Source organism: Neovison vison, chromosome 6 (assembly GCF_020171115.1).
Source record: "Neovison vison isolate M4711 chromosome 6, ASM_NN_V1, whole genome shotgun sequence".
NCBI classification, from domain to species: Eukaryota; Metazoa; Chordata; class Mammalia; order Carnivora; family Mustelidae; genus Neogale; species Neogale vison.
The window spans coordinates 15,100,738-15,125,872 of record NC_058096.1 but is presented as its reverse complement, the minus strand read 5'-3'; the positions used below and the strand labels follow the sequence as shown (position 1 = coordinate 15,125,872).

The window sequence follows — 25,135 nt, the reverse complement described above, 5'->3', positions numbered from 1 at the left end:
GTATGGGGTATCAACAGATTGTCACTTCTGTGGCAGAGATCAGTGAATAAGGCAATACCAAGAAAATGATAAAGGCCAACTGTAGGTTAGCCTTTGTTTTTAGAAAGGAGCAACACATATAATGGCTGTGTTTACTGTCTTTACCTCATATGAGTAAAACTGTAATTCATGTCTTTATATTCATGTGTCACTTCCATAAAGTGGAGGGTATGGTTCCAGTGAATGGGGTATGTTAAGCATGCTTTTCCAGACTCCTAATTAGCTTTATATTTTCTAGAAGAATATTTTTACTTTCAAATTAAAAGACCTGTTTTATGATGATCCAAGTAAGTTATTCATCTCTCTATTCCCCTTCTACTTTTCTTTATCTACTAGACTGCTTTCAAGTGATGCATTTGTTTTTATTTTGTATGTTAACAGGTGACAGTGAAAGGATTTGAACCTTTGATTCAGTTTGCCTACACTGCCAAACTGATTTTAAATAAGGACAATGTGGATGAAGTGTGCAAGTGTGTGGAATTTTTAGGTGTACGTGACATTGAGGAGTCTTGCTTTCAGTTTCTCAAATTTAAATTTTTGGACTCCACTGCTGACCAGCAAGAATGCCTAAGAAAAAAATGCATCCCATCACACTGTCAAAAAGCAGACCTTAAATTTTCACTTTTGGACCAGAGGGATTTAGAAATTGACGAAGTGGAGGAGTTTTTGGAAAATAAAAATGTCCAGACTTCTCAGTGGAAACTACATAGGTATCAAGCAAATGCAAAAGTATCATCTCCTCTACAAGACAGTGCCAGTCAAACCTGTGAATCCATGTGCTTAGAAAAAGATGCTGCTCTGGCTTTGCCATCTTTATGCCCCAAATACAGAAAATTCCAAAAAGCTTTCGGCACTGACCGAGTCCGTACTGTGGAATCCAGTGTCAAGGACGTTCAGGCTTCTTCTGTTCAGCCGAATGAGACACCTGAAAATGAGTGTCTGGGAAGAACCCAGGACTGCACAGATCTGCAGGTGACTTTAAAATGTGAAGAAAGTAAATTAGCAACAGAACATGAAGAAACCAAGAAGGAAGATCCTGCTTCTCATTGCCCATCAGAAAAGTCGGAAGTGACTCCTTTCCCCCACAATTCTTCTGCAGACCCTCATGGACTCTATTCTCTGTCTCTTTTACACACATACGACCAATATGGTGACTTGAATTTTGCCGGAATGCAAAACACAGCAGTGTTAACAGAAAAGCCTTTGTCAGGTACAGAGGTTAAAGAGGAGAAAACATTTGGTGAAAGTCAGGATTTACATTTGAAATCTGACTCTGGCCCCAGGGAAGACAGTAGCCTCGCCTCTAGCGATCGGAGTAGTGTGGAACGGGAAGTGGCGGAACACCTGGCCAAAGGCTTCTGGAGTGACATTTGCAGCACGGACTCCTCCTGCCAAATGCAGTTATCCCCTGCTGTGGCCAAAGATGGCTCAGAGCAGATCTACTCGCAGAAACGGTCTGAGTGTCCCTGGTTGGGTATCAGGATTAGTGAGAGCCCAGAGCCGGGTCAGAGGACTTTTACAACGTTGAGTTCTGTCAACTGCCCTTTTATAAGTACTCTGAGTACCGAAGGCTGTTCAAGCAATTTGGAAATTGGAAACGTTGAGTATGTTTCGGAACCCCAGCAGGAACCTTACCCATATGCTTGTGTGATTAGCTTGGGAGAGGACTCTGAGACCGATACTGAAGGGGACAGCGAACCCTGTTCAGCCAGAGAACAAGAATGTGAGGTGAGGGGAAAATGTGTGTGTTGTTAAGTCCTTGTTTTACCAGTGTTAATCAGGGGTCACTCTCTGTCAGCTCCTGTTGTGCCACTAGGGACATATGAGCAGGCTCAGGCAGGGGGTTGGAAACCCATAGGCCATGTGATCAGTACCAAAAGAGTGGGACCAACTTTGAAGGACTTCTCTGTTCTTATATTTCAAGCAGGTATATTTATGTTTGCCTTGCAGTGGATTCACGCATTGGCTGTTTAATTGTTTAAATCAAATACCGTGTCCCAAGAGGGGGAAAAAAAAGAGTCAGTGGCTGTTACATGGTAACTGCTGGAAAAATGCAACATATATTCCTATCTTATTCATTGCCACAGGATCCCTGGACTAGTCACTTAGCAGTGACTTAGTAGTGACTAGGTGTAGGAATGTGGCTTCTGATGCTGAGTTCTCTTTGCCTTAGTTTTTCAGAGCCATTAATTTTTTTCTTATTTTCCTTAGCCATTTCAGCCATTAGTTTAATGTCTTAATAATTCGGCAGGAGTTACATGTAGCTGGTATGGTATTAACCTTACCAAGCATGATCTGTGTAGTTTGTGTACAAATGTTTGTATTTGATAGCTGCTTTTTTGTAAAACATTACCGTAATTCCAGTGATAATAAATGCTTGTTGGTGCTTTATCATTTTGTTTAGTTTCTAGCTGTTGGATGACATGGGTTTAAAAGAGGGACTGATGTTCTCCCCCTCCACCCACCGCTGGCTTGGCTTTGAAGGGAGGTTATAGGTGATTTAATTTAAGAAGTAATATGTACGCATTAGATATTTCTATAGATCTATTTATGGCATTTATAAACCCAGTGTTTGAAACTATGAAAATAATGTTAAGAAAAAAAAATTTAAGAAATCTAAAACATTTTGTATAACGAGTTTCTCTAAGTTTGAAAGACAAATTAAGTAGGTTTCCAGAGAAACTTGATCAGTGTTTTGTAAGCATTTTTGATAATATCATTAAATTGACACACAGTTTATTTAAAAAAAAATTTCTCCTTTTTCCAAATTTAAGTATGTTAAAAATGACTTTAAAATATTCATAAGGCTTTTTTAACCATTTCTATACTGGAAAGTGAAATGTGTAGATTTTTAAGTTGAGTTATATGAAACTACTATTCTCTTGACAGAAAACTTAATTTTCTGAAATGCCTTAGAAATTTCTAGTGTAATTATACCAGTGTTCAATCAGTGCTACCCAGTAGTATAAGTGAAAGTATAAAATAGATTTTTTTTTTTGGTTTGGTTAAGCACATTAAAAACGCTTTAAAAAGAAGTTTAAAGATATTTTTGTGTTATTAAAATACCCTAGTAAAAGAACTTAAATTCTCTTTATTTTAAATACATGAATATTTGTGTTAATATTTTTATTTGCTAAAAAAAATGCTTCTCAATTTTCTTGTTTTCTGAATGCTCTTAAATAATCTAGAAATATCAAATTATCAGTCATTTTTTATAAGGGGTTATATAGAAATTGGAGATAGAGGTCTTTCTTTTTTAAGTTTAAATAAAATTCCCTGGAAAATAGAGATGTGTATCTTCCTCTTCCTAGATTTAATTGTAACTCCATAGTATGGCAACAATTACTCATGTTTATTTTACATTCTAGGTAAAACTGCCATTTAATGCACAACGAATAATTTCACTCTCTCGAAATGATTTTCAATCCTTGTTGAAAATGCACAAGCTGACTCCAGAACAACTGGAATGTATCCATGATATTCGAAGAAGAAGTAAAAACAGAATTGCCGCACAGCGCTGTCGCAAGAGGAAACTTGACTGCATACAGAATCTTGAATCAGAAATTGAGAAGCTGGTAAGGATACAAGTTTCTTGCTGCTTAAATTCTACTAAATTCATTCATTCTTTCTTTTTTATAGAGGAAATCGCTGTTTCAGTTCCCAAGTCAGCTATAATGCTCAGTGTTCCGTTAATTTCAAAATTTACCAATTACCATTTTAAGAAAATAAATGATATGACATTTTCAGAAAGTTTAAGAAATGAGAAAATAAGAGTTTTCATAGACTTTTACTTATGTGAGAATTCTACATTTTTAGGGTGTTATGCTATAATATGTAAATCGAGAACTATTTCTGGGTGGTTTTTTAATGATACACAAATTACGGGTAATTTTACTGACTGCTTAATTCTTTTTAAAAAGATTTTATTTATTTATTTGAGAGAGAGAGAGTGCATGCATGAGTACAAGATAACATGAGGGGGGCTGCCCACAGAGGCAGAGGGAAAAGAAGGCTCCCCACAGAGCAGGAAGCTCAGTGATGTGGGGCTTGATCCCAGGACCCCGGGATCATGACCTGAGCCGAAGGCAGATGATTAACCAGCTGAGCCACCCAGGTGCCCCACTGTCTACCTAATTTTTAGTGTTTGGGTAAAGATTAAAGACATGATGAAACACTTTAATCTCTTTGTGCAGTGTTTGGTGTCTATAAAAGCTGATGTTCTAGTTGTTGTTCATTTAAATGAACTGTGAACTTGAATAACTTGTTTTGGTTGCTACCAGAACAAAAAAACCCAACTTGGATCTTTCATCTAAGGGAAAAAAACTCATGCTGGTATGGATAGAAATTTTAAGATCTAATGAGACTCTAAGTAGAGGAATGCTTACTTTATTGAATCTTGTTATTTTCTCCATCATCAAAATAAATTAATTGAAAAATGGATTCATTTGCACCCAAGTTTCTCTGTTCTCCTAATAGTTGGTGGAAGGAAGCACTGTATGAAAGAAAATAACTGTGGTGGAGAAAGCAGGGAAACCAGCCCCTAGAAGTAGTAAAAACATTCTTTGAATATTTGGTTTTGAGTCTTTGTTAATTATTGGTGAAAGTTTAAAATTGTGATTGTAGCAAGTCTTCAAGCACAAACATTCTAGCAATGCATAACAATAGTGCAGCAACATTTTAGTAAAAAGAAAAATCTGTCCAGGAGATGCATCCTTATTTTATGCTGTATCTGATTATTATGATAATGCTGTGATTTCCTCCATTGAATCCATCTTTGCCCTCATCACAGAAAACAAAACAAAACAAAATAAAAACAAAATTAAAAACCAATCTGTGCCTTTATATACCTTCAGAAGAGAGGAAAAATAAAAACTTACTCATACATTGTGGTCAGTACCCTGTTTACCTGTTTCAGTAATTTGGTACCGGCTGTAAGAAACAAACCGTCTGAAGCATGAATGAATGACTTAATGAATGCATTTGTTGTAAGGATAGAGGTGTGTCTCATATAGAGACCAAAGAATGGAGCAGACCTTGTAAGTAGCATAGAACGAGCAAGTGGAAAAGTGCCAGGAGCCCAGACAGTCTTCTCTCTCAGCTCATCTCTCTCCACCTGCCCATGTGGCACTCCGTGGGTGGCTCTCTGTGCCACCAAGTACGCGTGGGAGGAATGGCTGCAGTGTGACTTCCGTATAGTTCACTCTCCTCCAGGGTCTAGTGCAGATGGAGATGACAGTTTTAGTTCTAGATTCCCAAGGAGGTGAGCATCTAGTTGGCTTATTTCAGCTCAGGTGTCCTCTTCTGTGATGAGAGAGCAGGAACAGATAGTGGCAATGTGGCTGCTGAGAGCCCCCCTTGGGCAGGCAGAGTAGATAGTCTGCCAGGGATCTGTTCACCCAGGTATGCACCGGTCCGAGCTCAGCCCAGTTTCGTTCTTCCCAGTATCACCGGAGAAGACATGCTAGCTTTTTTTTTTTTTTTTTTTTTTTTGAGCAGAGAGACTTGCCTTGTGTTTTAGCTTCCTTGAACTCTGCCCAGTCCTTCATACTGCTCACGGTTCTAGTAATTTATCCAGGCACACTCCAGTTGCAAAGGGTAAGGGGCACTTGTAAAGTTCAGTCTTGCCACAGATATCTCTCTCTGGTGAAAATAAGCAGAGAGTGTGCTACTTATTAGCTTATAGGACTAAGAAAGCTGGCCCTTTTCCTAGAAGTAAAATAATTTGAGCCTTAAGGTATTTTATTACATTAAGAAGTTTGCTTAGAATTTAGACCCTGGTTATTGGGTGATGTTATGGGTCTTGTTTTTTTGGTAAAGAGAGCAGGACCTATAGTAGTTAACAGCCACACTTCTGCCCCAAGTTTGTGTTTAGTAGTATGGAGAGCTGAGAATGTGGGGGACAGATCTGTTTGTTTGTTTTTAGATGATACTCTTTGGAAACATGGCCAGTAGACCAGCAGTATTTCCCAGTATTTATAGTCTGGGTGGTATTTTAGCAAACCTATTTAAGGGAAAATACTTGTTTCATAACTAAACAGCCATGTTACTATAGCCACTAACTGATTAGGTTAACCCAGTAACCAGTCTGGTAATATTCATGTGAAGGGTCCCATATTTCAGTAAGCTTCAGTCTTTGGCTGTTGGCTATAAACTTTTTGTGGTTTGTCCTAAGAGTAATAGCATTATAGACTGGATGGAACAACACACGAAAGAAGTGTTTTGGTTACAGTAAGAATGGTGATTCTAAAAAGTCCTCAAGATGGGTCCACGGAATAATGATCATGTATAAATGAGGGTGCTGGGAAAGCGGAAGGGTGATGTTAGTTCGAATTCAGTAAATTACTGAGCTGTATTTCGCAACAAGAAGTCCTGTCAGAATCTAACTGGAACCCTTGAAGAAAAAGAAAGATGTGTATTTATTTAAATTGATGGTAATGCTAACATTTATTTAAAATTTGATAGTGTATTAGAGGTTAGGTGTTGATTTGGCATTGCATTCACAATAAGGATTTTGAATATGTATAATCTACAAACCAACCAATAACACAGCTTTTTTTTTTTTTTTAAACCAATATACAAAGTTCAAGAATCATCCAACTTCTGTTAATATATTTGGCTTACAAAGCTCTTATCTTGATAGGATTCTTTACAAGGTCTGTGTTTCTTTTTTTTCTGGAACATTAATTCCAAAGTTAGCAAATAATATGTTTCTGTACCATTTTGGCCTCGAGGAAAGGTAACCCTGAAATCAAAGGAACTCAGCTTTTAAAGATTTTATTTACTTATTTGACAGAGAGAGAGAAATCACAAGTAGGCAGAGAGGCAGGCAGAGAGAGAGGGGGAAGTAGGCTCCCTGCTGAGCAAAGAGCCCGATGTGGGGCTTGATCCCAGGACCCTGAGACCATGACCCGAGCCGAAGGCAGAGACCCAACCCACTGAGCCACCCAGGCGCCCCAAGGAACTTAGCTTTTAAAGAAAAAAATTACCAAAGTGTGTTTCTCGTAGATGGCATCAAAGACTGATTGGTATCAGAATCAGAATCTTCAGAAAAGCACTTGAATTAAGACATCATTTTGTTTTATTGCCGTTGTCCATTGTGAGGGTATAGGAGTACAGAGACCTCATCTGTCCTTAATGTTTGCATCTTATGGGGAAGATTACATTATTTTATTAAAAATAAACCTGTTTTGGGGCGCCTGGGTGGCTCAGTGGGTTAAGCCGCTGCCTTCGGCTCAGGTCATGATCTCAGGGTCCTGGGATCGAGTCCCGCATCGGGCTCTCTGCTCAGCAGGAAGCCTGCTTCCCTCTCTCTCTCTGCCTGCCTCTCCATCTACTTGTGAATTCTCTCTGTCAAATAAATAAATAAAATCTTTAAAAAAAAAACAAAACAAACAAACAAAAAAAAAACCTGTTTTAGCACAGATTAATAATAAATCGCATGCTACTGGCTGCTCTACCCACATGCACACTGCCGTCTCCAGACACACCCACGGGGCCCTTCTGGATTTGCCCATTGCTGTTCTGTGATACCTTTGAGCAGCACACCTTGAAATGCGGTTTGTGGACCATTGGCATCGGAGTTATCTGGGGATGATCTTTCAAAAATGCACTTTCCTAAAAAAAAGATCAATAGGAAAATAAAATGCATGTTCCTTAATCCCACCCCAGAGCTGAGAGAGGGGCCCAGAAGTATGCGTTTTATAAGTGTTTCCAGGGAAAATCTTTGTGCCCATTTAAATCTGAGAGTCTGTTGCACTGGGACACAGAGTTCAGATGGAGGCTATGGAGTCAAATGGCCGGAAGTTTTGTCTGACTACTTTGGTAGCTTTGGTAGCTTTGTGGCTTGGGGAAATTATTTTACCTCTAATACCAACATTCCCTCATTGGCGATATGGGATATGGATAGCGTCTCCCTCAGCATCGCAAAGATCACATGCCATTAGGGATGGGAAGCTTTTTGTATTACTCAGCACATGTCCAGGGCTCAACAAATCTTGTAGTATTTTTATTTTTTTTTTAAGATTTTATTTATTTGAGAGAGAGACAGTGAGAGAGAGCATGAGCGAGGAGAAGCAGACTCCCCGTGGAGCTGGGAGCCCGATGCGGGACTCGATCCCGGGACTCCAGGATCATGACCTGAGCTGAAGGCAGTCGTCCAACCAACTGAGCCACCCAAACGCCCCATCTTGCAGTATTTTTAAGTAAAAGTAGTTCTCTCTTCTTTCTCTGAGCATCTGCCAAGCATATTAAATGTTGTGCTGGGTACCAGGAAATCAAAGATAAACGAGAAGTAGTCCTTGCCAATAAAATGCGTGTATTCTCAGAGGGAGCCAGGTTTATGTGTTCTCATGTTTTCTTTAGATTTCGTCTTCCTTCCCTGCCTTCTGAAAATTTCAAGCTTTCAGGAAAGTGAAATGAATAGTGTGATAAACAACCTCATGTCAGTTCAACAGTTATTGACAGTTTGTCACATTTGCTTCTCTGTTGGTCTTTCTGGGCAGATGTATGTCCCTGCTCTGGTTAGGCTGGTCTGTCTGTCTGTCTGTGTCTCTCCCTGTCAGGCCGTTTCGGTCTCTTTCTAAGCACAGTTGGTTGATCTTTGTCTCACTGTCTTTTCTCTCTTGGTCTCTGTTGCTCTTCTTTTATTTTCTGAATCATTTAAAAGCCACCACATTATGACATTTCACCCCTAAATGCTAACACGTGTATCTCCTAAAAAACAGACATTCTTACATATTTTACCAGTATTTTTATCCCACCTGAGAAAAAATAAATCCTCAATATTATATTTACTCCCTATTCAGATTACGCTCATTGTTCCCCAGATATATTTCATATATACACTTTTTTCCCCAAACTAGTCTCCAGTCATCACAGAACACATCTGGTTATGCCTTTTAGTCTCTCAATCTAGAGCACTCCTCATCCTCCTTTTAAAATCACAGTAATTTTTTGAGGAGTCCCGGCCAAATTTCTCTAAATGTCCCACTTTTAATAATTGACTGTTTTTAACAATTAGTTTTAGCTCGTTCTTCCATTTTCACATAAACTGCGAAAGTTTATGATGTCGAAGTGAAGAGAAATGTGAACTGGTGTTGTGTCCTCTCTGTTGTGTTGTGGGGGGGGCACGCGCTGGTAGGGCGGCCCACTTGCATAGGTGCGGATTTTCCAGGTTATGTTTTTTCCTCTGTAGTTGTTCAGTAATCTGTGAAGTATTATTGAAGCCGTTTAGGAGCATCCTGTTCCCCGCTACTCCTACATTTTTTGCTTTCTAGTATATGTTGGTGACCTTTACCATGGATGTTGCAAAATAGTGACTTTTCCAGTTCTGTCCTTTGTTCCACTTACACTCAGGCTTAATTGATACTCCTCTTTTCTTTTCTTTTTATTTATTAATTTATTTATTGGTATTCCTTTTATTTATTTTTATTTTTAATTTCTTGAAAAGATTTTACTCATTTCTTTTAAAGAGATAGAGCACGGAGGGAGAGGGAGAAGGAGAGGGAGAAGCAGGCTCCCCACTGAGCAGAGTCTGATGTGAGGCTCGATTGCAGGACCCTGGGATCATGATCTGAGCCAAAGGGAGATGCTTAACTGACTGAGCCACCCAGGCGTTCTGGTATTCCTCTTTTAAAAATAACTTTTCTTTCCTCCTGTTTTCCTTCCCTCCTACCACATTCTTTTAGTATCACTGTGGACTTAGGGATTATTTTTTTCCTAATTTTAATCTTACAATCCATAGTGGTCATTAGCCTTTTTGATGTTGATATTTTCTCAAACTTGGCCAAAGAGAGCTCCCCCCCCTCCCCCGCCCTCAAGCCAGCTGCTATGTCCTTTTGACATGACCCCATTAGTGGTTCTGTGCCCCCTGGAGTAATATGTCACAGGCTTACCTTGGATCTTCTGTGTCCCAAGATTTGGAATCATTTCTTCAAAATTCTCTGATTCCTTTTAGCAGGTGTTAAACTTAAGAAAGCATGTTTTTTGCTGGAGTGTGTTGATCTGGGAAATGTATGTGTGTGTATGTTTGTGTGTAAAATCACGTGTACATTCAGTATGTTTATCATGCTTTGATAAATAAAAGTAAAAAATATAATAGAAATCACAAGTTCATGTAGATATTTTCAGTAAAAATTTCATAGTATAGAGCTTTTTTCTTTGCTTCTGTGTTTTTTATCTCTTTCCATTACAGGGAAAATCTTGGCTCCCGGTTATATTAATATATTTTCTCTTTGCTTTATGCAAATATATTTATAATATAATGACTGCATATATATAAGTATAAAGCAAACAGGAAATATTTTGTTAAAGTAATAGTAAATATAATTATATGTTAGTATAAAGCAAATAATAAATGTATCATAACTATATTATAATTATATGTTAAAAATATATAATTATATAGTAATGTAATAGTAACAAAATTACAGCATCAGTATTACTATTAACATCGCTTCTCGGCCTTTTGGCTAAGATCAAGTGTAGTATCTGTTCTTATCAGTATTACTATTAACAATAAGCAGATGGAGTAAAATTTAAGATTTGTCTGCCCCTTTTGTCCTTAAATATATTCCATACTATTGAAATTTAAAAGTTTAAAAGTTTTTTGAAGTAATTTTTTGTCTGTGCTAGCAATTTGATATACGATAAAATTAATTTGTTTCTGTTTGTATTTATTACTATGATTTGCTTTTCACAGTTTTCGTGTGATTTTCAAATATATAAAGCATTGATATGTTTCAGATGTTAAAACTATGTTTTAAAAAAGCTGTACTCCAAAGTCTTGATGCCATGATTTCCCTATACCCTATTCATAGCTATTTCCTATGGGTAACTTTTTATTAGTCTCTGAATTTTTTCCTTGTGTTTTTTTTCTAAAAACAGGTTAGTATTTTATGTTTATTCTTAGTACCCTTTCTCCTACTAAACATTCTATATGTACTTTTCTGTATTTCACTGTTTTCACTTAAGAAGTGGTTTACAGGAAATATTTTTTTTAGTTCAAAAAGGTTGTCATTCTTTTTTTTTTAAGATTTTATTTATTTACTTGTTTATCTGCTTATTTAGAGTGTGATGGGGAGGGGGCAGAGGGAGAGAGAGAAAGAGAGAATCTCAAGCAGACTCTGTACTGTGCTTAAAGCCAACTGTGGGGCTCGATCCCATGACCCTGAGATCATGACCTGATCTGAATTCAAGGGTCACACACCCAACTGACTGAGCCCCAGGTGCCCTGAGGTTGTCATTCCTTTTACAGCTCCATATATTCAGCTGTGACTATAGCACAGTGTCCATACCAATTTCTTATTGGTGGACATTTGGGACACTGCAATGAATAACTTTGTACATTTGTGTGTGTGTGTGTGTGCGTTTAAGGAGATGTGTCCTTAGGGATAGATTCCTAGAAGTAGGATTGTTGGATCAAGGGTAAATACATATGTAATTTTGTTAGATATGAATAAATTCTGCTTAGTAGAGGTGGTAGCATTTTGCCTTCCCACCAGCTAGCTGCATCTGTGTATCTGTCTGCCCACAGCCTCAGCAAGGAGTTTGTCCTCAGCTTTGGTTTTTTTTCATCTGATAGTGACAATTGGTATCTCATGGTGGCTTTTTTTTTTTTTTTTTTAAATTTTTTTTTTTTTTTAAATCTATTTGACAGACAGAGATCACAAGTAGGCAGAGGCAGGCAGAGAGAGGAAGGAAAGCAGGCTCCCTGCTGAGCAGAGAGCCCGATGTGGGGCTTGAACCCAGAACCCTGGGGTCATGACCTGAGCCGAAAGCAAAAGCTTTAACCCACTGAGCCCCCCAGGCGCCCCCTCATGGTGGCTTTTATTTTTGTTCTCTTATAAGTGAAATTGAGCATTTGTATTTATACTTTTTTTTTAAAGATTTTATTTATTTATTAGAGAGAGTGTGAGAGAGAATGAGCATGAGAAGTGGGAGGGTCAGAGGGAGAAGCAGACTCCCTGCTGAGCAGGAAGCTGGATATGGGACTTGATCCTGGGACTCCAGGATCATGACCTGAGCCAAAGGCAGTCGCTTAACCAACTGAGCCACCCAGGCATCCCGAGCATTTATATTTATACTTTTAAGGGCCACTTGTATATTTCTCCTGTTTATGTAGAGGCTTTACATCATAAGGAACCATTAATCGTCATTTCCTAGTAGTGAATACTCTTTAACCTAAAAAATTGTCACTGTCAGCTAGTCCTTTTGGTGCCAAAGTCTTTTATCCCTTATCTTTATTGGATGAATTATATTTAAAACATATTTTTTAAACTTCCTATGTTTGAATATTGCATACTAGCTGTTGAAAATGTGGATTTGAATGTAAGTTTTTTGTGATAAAATGTGGAATGGCACCAGGATGCCAGTTTTATTTTTCTTACAGATCTGTGTTTAAAGCCACAGTACCTCAGACTTGTGCTTTATGTGGTTGTATTACAGGAAAATTAAAATATATAAATAGGTAGAAAAATAAGCATATAGAAGAAGTAGGTAGAGAAATTAAAATATATGGTATACATAGGCAAAATATATTGTAGAAATAGGTGCATTGTACAAATAGAAATATAGAATAGGTGTATATAGGAGAATTAAAATATATTGTAGAAATAGGTAGAATAGGTAAAAAAATATAGTTGTTGATAGAGTATGTTTGGGAGGTAGCTTTAATAAGATACTATGATGCAATTAAGTTGAATTATTTTCATTTAATGAATATTACCAAAGTAAATTTGTGTTTTAGAATTAGAGTAAAATGGAAAAATCCGTAACTGCCTGGAAACTTACCTGTGTAGGAGTTTAAGTGCAGGGGAAAATGGAGCATTTAATCATGGTAGAGTTCCAGGGTTGTACCTGTTGATTTTAGTTGTAAGCAAGCCATTCCGTATGGGACACACACAGAGTGTCATCATGTCACCCGTTACTTAGTGTGGTAGGAGTAGGGAGCATATTTAAGGTCATATCAGTGTTTATCTAAAGATAATGAAGTTATTAAGTATTTGTCATCTTTCTAGTATCTGTAGGTTTAAAGTAGCCATTCTCATTTCTGGAAGAAAGCTTGGAACTCATGGTTTTGCTTAGCCATGTTTAATTTAAAAGACCCATCAGCAGTTAACACTTCATCTTTCGGGGGCGCCTGGGTGGCTCAGTGGGTTAAGCCTCTACCTTCGGCTCGGGTTATGATTCCAGGGTCCTGGGATTGAGCCCCACATCAGGCTCCCTGCTGGGTGGGGGGTCTGGTTCTCCCTCTCTCTGCCTGCCTCTCTCCCTGCTTGTAATCTCTCTGGGTCCAATAAATAAAATCTTTTAAAAAACAACAAACAAGAAACACTTCATCTGTTTCTGTTTAGAATGAAGACTCATTCAACTTCGATAGAGGAGTCCGTGGCTGAGTATTGTGACTCAAGAAAAATACTTCTTATTTTCTTCTAGAAGCTTGGTTGCCATCCTCATTTGGTTTGGCTTTTAGGAGGCCATAAAAAGAAGTGGGTACTGATCGCATTAAATATATTCCTTCTTGGGCAGGTAGTGGTAGGCCCTGTTCTTGCCCTCTCGGTACCTGTAGATTCATTTTATTAGAAGCCTACAACTGACAAACTTTCTGTAACCAAAAATATACTGTCAAACACTGATTTTGGTTTTATTTTATTTACTCATTTATATTTTAAAAAATTGTATATTCTTGACCTGTACCTGTCTTTTCAAAACAGAACAATTCTATAAAAATATGAACAAACTAGAGAATACTTGATGATATAAAATTGAGTACTTTGCGGTTGTGGGTGGCTCAGTTGGTTAAGCACCTGACTTTGGCTGAGGTCGTGATAACAGGGTCTTGGGATCCAGCCCCACGTCAGGCTCTCTGCTTGTCTCTCTCCCTCTGCCTCCACTTGTGCTCTCTCTCTAATAAGTAAATAAAATAAATTAAAAAAATACAATTTAGTATTTTATATTCAAAACATTAGATGGCCTTGAAATATTTAAAAACTATCAATAATTAGATTCATGTATAATTTTTTAAGAAAAACTTTTACGTAAAACCGTAGCAGCACTTTCATATGAAGTAAATTTCTTTTTGCCATTTTAGCTGTTTTTGCTCCAGACTAGAATCCATTTAAAGGATGGTCATTGTTGATTATCACTCTGAAATAAACGGTCTGATGTTAGCTTCCAACTTCTGCTCTCCAGAGCCTGCCAGTGAGCAGAAAGTCAAGAGAGTGTCATTAAGTTGCATAGGAGAAACCTTTGACCTATCAACATTTATTTACTCTTAATTTATAAATAACTTGATTATTTGGTTTCCTAGCTCATACTAGGTAAGAAGCAATGCAGTGGTTGGTAGAATAGGAAGGCCAAGGTAGGACCTTGATGGAAAGAGATAGCATCAGCAAGTGATGATGGACAGGAAGGCAGGAACCAGGAAAACTTTTGAAACATTCTGTGGTTGGATCTTTCCTGTCGGGATTAAAAAAAAAAAAAATTAAGTAGTAATAATAACAGCACCAAAAATAATAATTAAAAAGCATAAAATTCCTCCCCAAACTCCTCATATTTGAGTAATTCACTCACTAGCTTTCTGACTCTGAGCACATTAAACTCGGTGTCCCATCCGTGAAATGGGTTCATTAGTACTTAAATCAACAGAGTCATTGCATGAATGACAGATGACATTGCATATCTGAAAGCATTTAGCACAGTATCTGGCATGAACTCAATGCTCAATGATTTGAGATGCAGTAATTATGAGGACTGTACTTGTATTTTTGGTTATATTCCGTCTCAACTGTCAGGCCCACATTTGTTTACAATCTGCAAATCCAGAAAGCTCTGAAGATCTGGCAAGTTTGTCATAAAGTATTTGATCAGAAAACTGATGTAGGCTGACATCGGGCTGTGTCCTTCTTTCTCCCACGTTGTGCATAATTTTATATTTTAATGTGTTTTATCTAGAAATGTGAAGATGTTTGACAGTGGGGGTACTGCCCCAGACCCTGCTAGAGGGATTATGTGTGCATCCACGTTGTCTTCCTAAAATCTGAGATATTCTGAATCCCGTGATACATCTGGGCCTCAGAGTTTTGGATGAGGGATCATGGGCCTCTGAGGTACTTAGTAGATTTTTGGATTGAGTTGAAAGTAAAAATTCTATGTGATCTTATTTAATGAGAAGATGACAGTAGAAGCGAAATGTTTGGTTACCTTAGAAATGTGGATTGAGCTACTAAACACGAGTCATTTTCTCCTTCCCCCTCCCAGCAAAATGAAAAGGAGAGCTTGTTGAAAGAGAGAGATCACATTTTGTCCACGCTGGGCGAGACAAAGCAGAACCTCACTGGACTGTGCCAGCAGGTCTGTAAAGAAGCAGCGCTAAGTCAAGAGCAGATCCAGATACTTGCGAAGTACTCCGCTTCAGATTGCCCGCTCTCACTTTTAATTTCTGAAAAAGGAAAAAGTACTCCTGATGGGGAACGTGTGTTACCGTCCCTTTTGAGTTTACCCGAGGGGCCCCCAGCACGGCCACCCACCTGCGAACCAGGCGCTTGCCACCCCGGTGCACAGAGCGGCGGGGCGGCGGGCTCTGCGCCCGGCCAGGAGCCCCGGGCCGCTGCCAGCACTGCGCCTGAGCAGGCCGGGCTCGGAGAACCGTGCCAGCCGGGGGGAGGCATCTCTGATTTCTGCCAGCAGATGACGGATAAATGTACTACTGATGAGTAAACTTGCATTCACGTCCTTCACACCACTCATCTACTGCAGTTTCAGTGTCTTAAATGCATAATACAGCTTCTGTCTCTTAATGATATTGTTTTTTGCCCCTGGTAGTTTGCTGGTAAGGGAATTCCTCTGCAGTCAATCCTGATTTTTCTCTGATTTCCATGAGATGCAGAAATTACATGCCTCCTGGATCCCAAAAAACCACCTGTGAAAAAGCAGTAAGGCTTTAAAAGCTCATGTTATTAAGAATAATAACCGTGAGTAGTAACTTCCCAGCACGCAAAATAAATTTGAGAATGAAAGCAGTGTACCAGTCAACAGTCTTGCAGCCTGAAACGTCTATAGGGTTCCTCCTGAAGAAGGAGCCCGCAGAAGTGCTGTAATCTGACCTTTCTGCACTACACTGGGTTTAACAGAAGATGCCTGCCCGAGTCATGCTGGTGGAGCTCAGTTCTGCCTCGAAGTCAGCTAACTGAGAAACACTCGTGTAGAATCGCAGTGTGAGAACAACACCGTCTTTCCTGAATCCTGGAGCTCTGCTCTTCTCCCACGGAAGCCAGGGATTGGTCGGCCTACACCGCGACTGTTAACTTCCGCTGGAAATAGGTAGGAGACAGCAGCATGCGGGTGGCCTGGGGCAGAGGCTCCTGCTCTCCCTCGGTGTCAGCCTCAGCGATTCTGGCTGCGTCAACAGGAGAGGTGTTGTGCTCCCTCCTTTCTTCCCTGCAGTCTCGACCACATCTAGGTCCATGACGAACATCCTGACGTTCTCCTTTTCGAAGAAAGAGGACTTGGGATACAGTGGCGTGAGGGAGGCGTTGGCAGCATTGTTGTAGCCTCCCTAGACTCCCGGGGAAGTTTCCAGAATCCAAGGCTGTCGGTCTTTCCAGCAGAGGTCACCGTGCGTCTTTCCACCGCGGGGAGAGATGTCTGCTGACAGTGATCAGGAGCAGCAGTTTGCTTTTCCTCCTATTTTTGAAGCCCTGTGGTTTGCTTGTACAAAGCATTATTGTAGATAAAAATGTATCTGCAAACATAAAGGTTTGTGAAATAGGATGAAACTCAATCTTGTTCCATTGTGGGTTTGAATTTGGGAACCAGATTTAATCTTTTTTCCCCAAATCTGGTGTATAAGGGCACACCAGTCATTTTGACTTGGGCATTTTGTAATCGGTCCTTGCGTTCATTCAGTCCTGTTTGAAAATAAAATTTTTATAATCTCAGCACGTACCCCATAACATTTTGCAGTGGTTCTTGGCCATTCTGATGTTACAGGCTTGTTTGAGAGTCAAATAGACCTATAGATTATGAACCTTCTCAACAATTTTTTCTAAAAATTGCATATATTCACGTAGGCAGAAGCATTTGTAGAGCGGAGTTTTAAAGGGTACACAGGAATAATTGACCGTGTTGGACTGGAAAGTACTGAATTTCACCGAGATCAGACACCCGAGAGGCTTTAACCGCTTGCATTCTGAGTCTAGTGAAGTCACCTGGGTAGCTGACCCTGGAGACGAGCATCCAAACTGCAGGAGGGAGTCTGAAGCAAGCAGACCTTTGTCCTGACAGCTTAAGGGGACCAGACTTACTACTTCCGAGTAATTTTGTCAAATGTTTATCCTTTTCAATGGGGAGGTGGGTGGTTGGGGGAGATACTGCTAGTATATTTTCAGTGGTTGTATGTTATCTCTGTGACTGACTTAGTTGTAAGAGAAAACTAGTTGGGCTTGCTTATTTTCTAGAGGCTTTTATCAGTACCCTTAAGAACTCGTCAGGGAGAGTAATTCTATGATAATGCATCCCATGCTACAAAGACTTGTGTGTGTATACCCTATCTATATAATAGCCCCATGTAGCTATTTCTTTGATACTTGTAATTTTAAATTTTAACTTCAAAATATAAAATAATATAAAAACTTTTCTGGTTTACAAACTGTAAAATCTTATACAAACCAGTGGAATCCTTGATTTCCTACCTCAGTGTACACTCAGCTGTTTGTCATATCAGTTTGTGTTTGTGCAAATGTCACATAACCTTTTGCTTTAACGGCTACTGTAAATAACTGCTTTGAAAGGTTACTTAATATTTTATGATACAACCCAGTTGTCTCCAGAATTTAAATATGATTTTTAAGACACTTGGTTTAAATTTCTCTCTGCATATAAACAGTTCAGCATTAGGGGTTTATTTTAATGATATTCTGATTATTGGCCAACTGTAATATTTTGTAAAACATAGCATTACTTTTAATAGCCAGCATGTAATACAAGTAACTACACTACCTCATACCTACATGATTTTCAAATTGTAATACAGAGGGACAGAGAGAAAAAGATTTTATCTTTGTTTTTCGGCCATAAGGTGGGGAAGTTTTCTATATATTGCATAGCATTACACATTTATGCCTATTTTAACATTAACTTCTAAAGAAGTTTTTTCTAAGAAAGTTTGTTTTCATTTTTTTTTTAAGGCTGCCGAAGAGGACAAATGACAGGATTATGTATATACAGTGTATATCTTTTCCTTCATGCAGAATTTTGGAAAGGTTGTTTTCAGTTTGTATATGGCATATTTACGTGATCATTGTTCCTTATTTTATTAATTGGCCTTCTCAGTGCTTGATGATTTTCAAGACATTTATGTCTGACTCAGTAAAGTAACATTACCTTAAAATTGCTTTCATTGTTTGAATTCTACAGCTATGGCAAATAATCTGTTGAATTGTTACATCCAGATCAAATCCGGTTATAAATTAAATCTTGGTTCTCCAGCTGTAAATTTAATAACATGATTTACTGTAGCTTAATGCTTAACCAGTTTTAAATAAGGAGTTAAATATATTTGATGCAGTAGACGATACAGGTTGCATGTGGACCCTTAGCCACATTAACAACTTGGGAAAAAAAATCAAACAAATGGCAATGCTATAATGAATTCTCAGGTGAACTTTTTTCAGTTTTGAAACATCTATTTTGAATCTGTAAATATTTTAAGTGTTTTATTAGGCATGTAATAAACTATTCTTTGAAATCTATTGGGCAGTTTGAAAATTTAAAGCCATAATGGAAAAGTTGGCATTCTGATGGTGAAATAAATGGAAATAATAACATCTATTGATTTTTTTGTATCTTTCACAATATAATTTTCTAATAATGCAATAAAACCATTAAATTTATATATCCATTTCCTGTTAAGGTCATGATTCATTAAAAGGCAACTTTTATAGTATTTAATTTGCATTCTTCTTCAATGTGCTTATCCAAATGTAGCAAAACCATAAATGTTAGATATTGGTTGATAAATTGACAGATAATAAAATTATCTAAAATTGCCTCTAATTGAATACAGTTGTACATTCCATTTCCATTTTCTCACCTTTTCTGTGAATTTACTAATTTTATGCTTTTGGTCCAAATCAGTATAACTTACAGAATTTGTATGAGATAATCTTTCATTGTTTATTATGCTTGAAAAAAAAATATTCCCAGCACTCAGATAGTTAAGGAAACACAGATTTTAGCCTGATTACTGATTTACTTAATCTCCATCTTCAGATAGAGTTGTAAGGTTTTTTTAAGGGTTGTTAGGGCTTTTAAGGGGGTACTGTATTAGTCCTTAATTTTATCTATCATCCATCCGTCTATCTATCTGTCTATCTATCTATCACCTATTAAGTAGGCTTCACGCCCAGCATGGATCCCAATGTGGGGCTTGAACTCATGACCCTGAGCTCAAGACTTGAGCTGAGAGCGAAAGTCATTTGCTTAATCAACCAAGCACCCAGGAGCCCGATCCTCTTAATTTTTTAAGAAGCCGCTGCCTTCGGCTCGGGTCATGATCCCGGGGTCCTGGGATCGAGTCCCGCATCGGGCTCTCTGCTCGGCGGGAAGCCTGCTTCCCTCTCTCTCTCTCTGCCTGCCTCTCTGTCTGCTTGTGATCTCTGTCTGTCAAATAAACAAATAAAATCTTTAAAAAAAAAAAAAAAGATTTATCTGCTGAGTCACCTCTGCTAGGTTCCATTCAACTTCTTTTTTTTTTTTTTTAAAGATTTTTATTTATTTATTTGACAGAGAGAGATCACAAGTAGGCAGAGAGGCAGGCAGAGAGAGAGAGAGAGGAAAGCAGGCTCTCCGCTCAGCAGAGAGCCCGATGCGGGACTCGATCCCAGCACCCTGGGATCATGACCTGAGCCGAAGGCAGCGGCTTAACCCACTGAGCCACCCAGGCGCCCCTCCATTCAGCTTCTAATCAGGCCTTGTAATCGAGCTTTGAGCAGCTGCTCAGAGCTATTGGCAGTCTAGAGCATGGTCTGGACCATTTGAGAAATAAAAAGATGGTAGGTGAAGTCCACATTGCTGATGGAGGCCAGGTTGTAAGACAGCTTGATAGCCGCTTCGCCCAGTGAATTTGCTAAAAGCAAACTCTGGAATTAGGCAGACTTGCAGTGTTGAGGCCTGAGAAAGCTGCCTCCGAGGGATAGTTTCTCCTTTATGTGGACTTCAGCTCTGCAGTGCCAACTGTAGACAAGCCACGTGCACCCGACACGAGTCTCTCCACCATTCCTTCCTTGAGCCTGAACACAAAATGGCACTTGGGGCAGTGGATGTAGTGCTGGGGACACTGGCCTGGCACTACTGGTCAACAGCTAGAGCCTTGCTAGCACTCTCTGCTGCACTGGACTCTAGCTGCCTTGAAACAGCTGGAAGAAGCACATGTTCTTCCCAGGTTTGCCTAAAAGCCTGGCGTAGAGTGCTTTGCGCCCTGGAAACTGCAGCAGTGGGGCCCGGAGGGTCCCTGCTGGGCTGAGGGCCTGCTGTTGGTATTTGGACACCCACAGGCCTGCTGCATGCAGCTTGACTTAACTGATGCCATGTTGCATTCACTTTCTAAGGCTCCTGCAGTCCTCCAAAGGGCGCCTTATTGGGGATATTCCTTCCAATTGAATTTAAGTTCGCAGGTAGTAGATTTTAGAAAGGGGCATTGACAGACCAGCATTGGGGGGAAACTGATCCAAGGAATCTCTCCATCTGCTTTCCATATCTCAGAAACCTCTGAGTGTGGACCATAGCTTTGGGGCATGCTACGCACTGTGTTCTGGGAGTAGAACTTTGCCTGGGATAACTGCTCTAATGGCTGGAGATTGGCCGACTTTCAAAACAGGTGGTGCAAATGCTGTGGTGATCTTGGGTATCTCATTATGAACTCTGAGTCACTTTGGACTCTTGGCATTGGGCCAGTAAACTTCTGAGTCCCTGAAGGAATGACACTTTCTATGACGGGTGACCCACTCCTTTACTGAGGTCTTCATGCCTTTTGCTTAAAGGCTTATTCAGCCTTTTTCAAGGAGGGCCTTTCGGACTCCACAGAAAGTCCCATTTGGTGAGTAAAGCACCAGAAGCTCCATGACCCTCCGGATCCAAAATGCTCACAGGATGGTCCAAAACCTCTTACCCAGGCCACCTGGTCTACCGTGAACACCCACCTGGCCAACAGGAGACTCCACCTGTCACCAAATTTAAAATTCCCTGGCCTCCCCGCTACAGCACCCGCCCCCATGACTCCGGATCACATATCCTATTCCGATGTTGATGGCTCTGCGTCTCTAATACTGCTGCCCACAGGCCTCCAGAGGAGCATTCCTTATTCTCCTCCTGCATTATGAACAATTAGAGAAATAAAATGAGGGGATGGTGGATGGAAACCCAAAATAAAACCTCAGGGTACTGATCAAGAATGGCTGAAGGAAAAGCTTAGAGGGCCTAGAGGAAGTCCAGGATGGGGCCAGTTTGCCAGGTTTGTCTCCTGTTGTGAGCGAGCGCAACACCCACAGACTTCCTCACTCATCAGCATGGATGTGTGTGTGTGTGTGTGTGTGTGTGTGTGTGTGTGTGTGTGAGGGGGTGGCAACCACTGCAGTTTTGAGAAGAATGACCCTGCCGAGCCAAGAGCAAACAGTTATTCTTCCCAAAATCATCAATGAGCTAGGTCACCACCTCTCCAGGGAAGGATACCTAAAGAGGTTAAGGGTCTATCTCCTCCCAGAAATCAGAGGTTAAGGGAACCATGGGGGTGGGCTGGAGGGGGGGTCGTGTGGAAGCAGCGAGGCTGGGGGCTTTGAAAAATTTACAAGCAGAGAAGCAGCAAGGTACCCGGACAGAGAAGCCAGCTCCACCGGATGTCTGGACCCGCCATCTGTCGTCCTGCCCTCCCGTGTGGCCTCTGTGGGGACCTAGGTTCAGGTTTACAAACAAAATGTGACCTGGTGCTTAGCCCCAAACACCTCTTTTTCCTCCCTCCTCACGTCTGTTTTCTATCCTGCTCTTGAAGTATAAATGAAAAGACAATGCAAAAGATTTAAAAACTTGAGCACAGCACATTCCTTTCTCCTTTAAACATAGCTGTCTTTTCAGCAGACGTGGTCCTCCTCCTCCCTTCCGGGTTCACACTTAATCACTGTCCTGAAGGCCAGCTGTTTCCCAAAGAGCCAATTTCCTTCTTTCAGGAGGCGACACCTAAATGATTTTCTAGATACCATCTTGATACGCAGGTTTCTGACGTGATGTTAATCTCTTGCAAGGAGATCCCGATAATACCCAGAGCACTAGTCAATATGGAAATATCCACTGTAAGATAATCTTTCTAAAGTAACACCTCTTTGGTCCACTTTGGAAACTTACTGTCTTTTTGCTTTGGACCGTTAATCACCAAGGATTGTCCTTTGTAAAATAACTATACTTATGTTTGCTTGCTTTGATTTAAATGATAACCTTAATGAACAGGACCACTACCAGTACCTTTAAAATAATTTTTTTTCCTGAAGAAAATATTTTTAAATGCCCTGTTTGGACCGCATTTGAGCTTCATATCTCATTTTTAGAAGACCTCACTTACAGCGCTTTGCATCTGGCATTTGAGGGGTCTGTGGTAGAAAATCTAATCTTCCCAAAAGTCTTCCATACTAATCCTAGAACTTTGGGTATCTGCTCAAACAGCTCTGTTTCACCTGGACAGATAAATAAGCATCGAGGAGGGGAACGTATGGTGGAATCAAGGATGGGGTGTGGAATTTGTAAGAATGAGGAGTGGAACGCATATAAATTAAGGAGACCAAGTTGCTAAGATAAGATAGGAGAACTTGGCTCATATCAGCACTTAATAGATTGACCTTCTGTTCACTAGGGTCTGGGAGAGCAGACAGCTGCAAACATACTTTGAATAGAGTAAAGATGAAGTATGCACTTAAGGACTAAAGGAATTGCACAAATGTAGGCAATGACTCAGGGCACAGATCCAGGCCCTTTCACAAAGTGCTGTGGGGATGGATGGAAAGAGCACAGACCTGGAGTTAAGAGAGGCCTAGTTTTGAAGCCTGGCTTTGACACTTAATCACCATAGAACCATGGGAAATTGATTTCTTCTAGACATTGTTTCTTATCTGTATATCTTCCATATTGGGTCTTCTGGCCCTTGTGATCAAAGTAAGATTGACCCAAACTTCCATTAACCCTCTGTGAAAATACAAATCAACTCTCCAACACACATTTATTAAATGCTGTCCTCAAATTGGACAGGGAGCTGGATTTCTGGAGTGTGAGTGTGGGGATTAGTGGTAAGACTGGCTAAGAGTCAGTTTCGTAGTAACACAGTCTGAGATGCCTACTTCTATCAAATTAGTTCAAACTATCAGTTGTGTGCTGGGTTTGATACCTTGTTGATGGAGCCATTAAACTCAATGACTTCCTTTAGTTCCACCAAAGTCAATTAATTAATATACCTACAGCTCTAGACTTTTATGAATAGAGTTGGCTTTAATTAAAATTTGGGAAATATTGTATTTATATAACAATAATGCGAATGGCTGTGAAGAAAACACTATGCCTTGTCTTAACACCTTCCCCTCCACTGGGAAATTTTCATAGGCTGCCCAAACTCATGTTGTGTCTCAGCTTCATGCCATCCCACTGGCTCCTCTCTTCCCTTCTGCTCCTTGGTTGTCTGAGAGACACACATTCTTCTCTCTTGAACTTGCGGAGCAGTTCAGTTGACCCCAGCCTTGGTCTCTGAGGATGGCTTTCTACCATCTTCACTTACAAACCCATGCAAGGGCTCAGCAGAACAGAGGGCATTCATGGAGAAGGACCTGGCTTGTCCAGAAGGCTGCTCATCCATTCATTCAACAAAACTAAGCTTCAGGAGGAACCACTAAACACTGTTCTGGTTCCCGGGATCCATTAGAGAAGGAGAGGGACCCAAATCTCTGCCCTCACTGAGCTGATGTTCTAGTTAGGGTAAATGGGCCATAAACAAAATTATAAAGCATCTAGTATATTTGATGATGAAAGAAGGCACAAGAAAAACAAGCATAGGAGGATAGGGGATGGAAGTGTTAACTAGGGTGACAGTGGAAAGTCATCTGAGGAAAAGGACATTTGAGTTAAAACTAAAGGAGGTGAATGAAACAAGTTATGAATTATTCCTAGCTTAAGCTGTAAGCAGAAAGGGAGAAAGTACCAATCTTGTATGGTTGTAGGATCAAATGAGACCATGTATGGAAAAGTTGCTATTGGAAGACCAGTTAGTACACAGCTAGCATGTAGTAAGTTTTAGTTTTCTTATTATATAGAATGCTTTCATTCGATACAGTGTCTTCTAGCCACAGGAGGCTATTTTTAACTTAAATTGCTTAAAATGATATTAAAAATTCTTTGTCTCACTAGCCACATTTCGAGTTTTCTATAGCCACGTGTGGCTAGTGGCTGCCATTTTGCACGGTGCAGACATAGAACATTTCCATCCTTATAGAAAGTTCTGTTGGATAGTGTTAAATAGATTGTCTAACATTGATAAATCAAAGAAAATATAACAGGACCATAATGGGGCTTTTTGTCTTAGACTTTCAGCTCAAGCCTCTAGACTCAGGGCAATAGGACCACAGACTAGAGAGACGTCAGCATGGACTCATCATGCAGGACTTACTAAAGGTCGCCCCATTTGCCAGCTTAGATAAGAGAGATGTTTATGATTCATTAAGAGATAAGATTCTTTCAAGTGAATTCATGGGAGTAGACAGTGCTGGGGGAGCAGACGGGAAGCTTCTATTCCTAAAGTCAAGAGGAGGGGCACCAAGAACGCCTCACCTAGAGATGGGATTCTCTGCGGGAAGGGGAAGCTGACTTCTCACTCCTGAATGGGTGCCTCTAGTCTGCAGAACCTTGAATGTTCCCTCTCTGTCGCTCTCAGAGGCAAGTTAAGAGAGGATTCTTGGGTGAATCTGAGGTGAGTTCTTAGGAATCCGAGAGGGGAAAGTCTGCTGGTGATCGGGCTGAGGAGAGACAGCAGCTGGGGCATAGCCTGCACTGTCACCGGTGGCCACCACACCGG

At 40.0% G+C, this 25,135-nt stretch overlaps 1 protein-coding gene and 1 pseudogene across 4 annotated transcripts in view; both read left to right on the top strand.

The window, feature by feature from the left end:
• The window catches only part of BACH1 (BTB domain and CNC homolog 1), a 44,191-nt gene extending 25,094 nt beyond the window's left edge, over positions 1-19,097 (top strand). For all 4 annotated transcript variants that reach the window (XM_044251039.1, XM_044251041.1, XM_044251040.1 and 1 more), the window contains exons 3-5: positions 421-1,767; positions 3,408-3,614; positions 15,298-19,097. In XM_044251039.1, coding sequence (XP_044106974.1) covers positions 421-1,767; positions 3,408-3,614; positions 15,298-15,756 — 2,013 coding nt within the window. In that variant the 3' untranslated portion in view covers positions 15,757-19,097. The remainder of the gene's footprint in view (positions 1-420; positions 1,768-3,407; positions 3,615-15,297) is intronic.
• LOC122910853 lies at positions 10,489-10,595 on the top strand (annotated as a pseudogene).
• Positions 19,098-25,135: the final 6,038 nt, after the last annotated feature.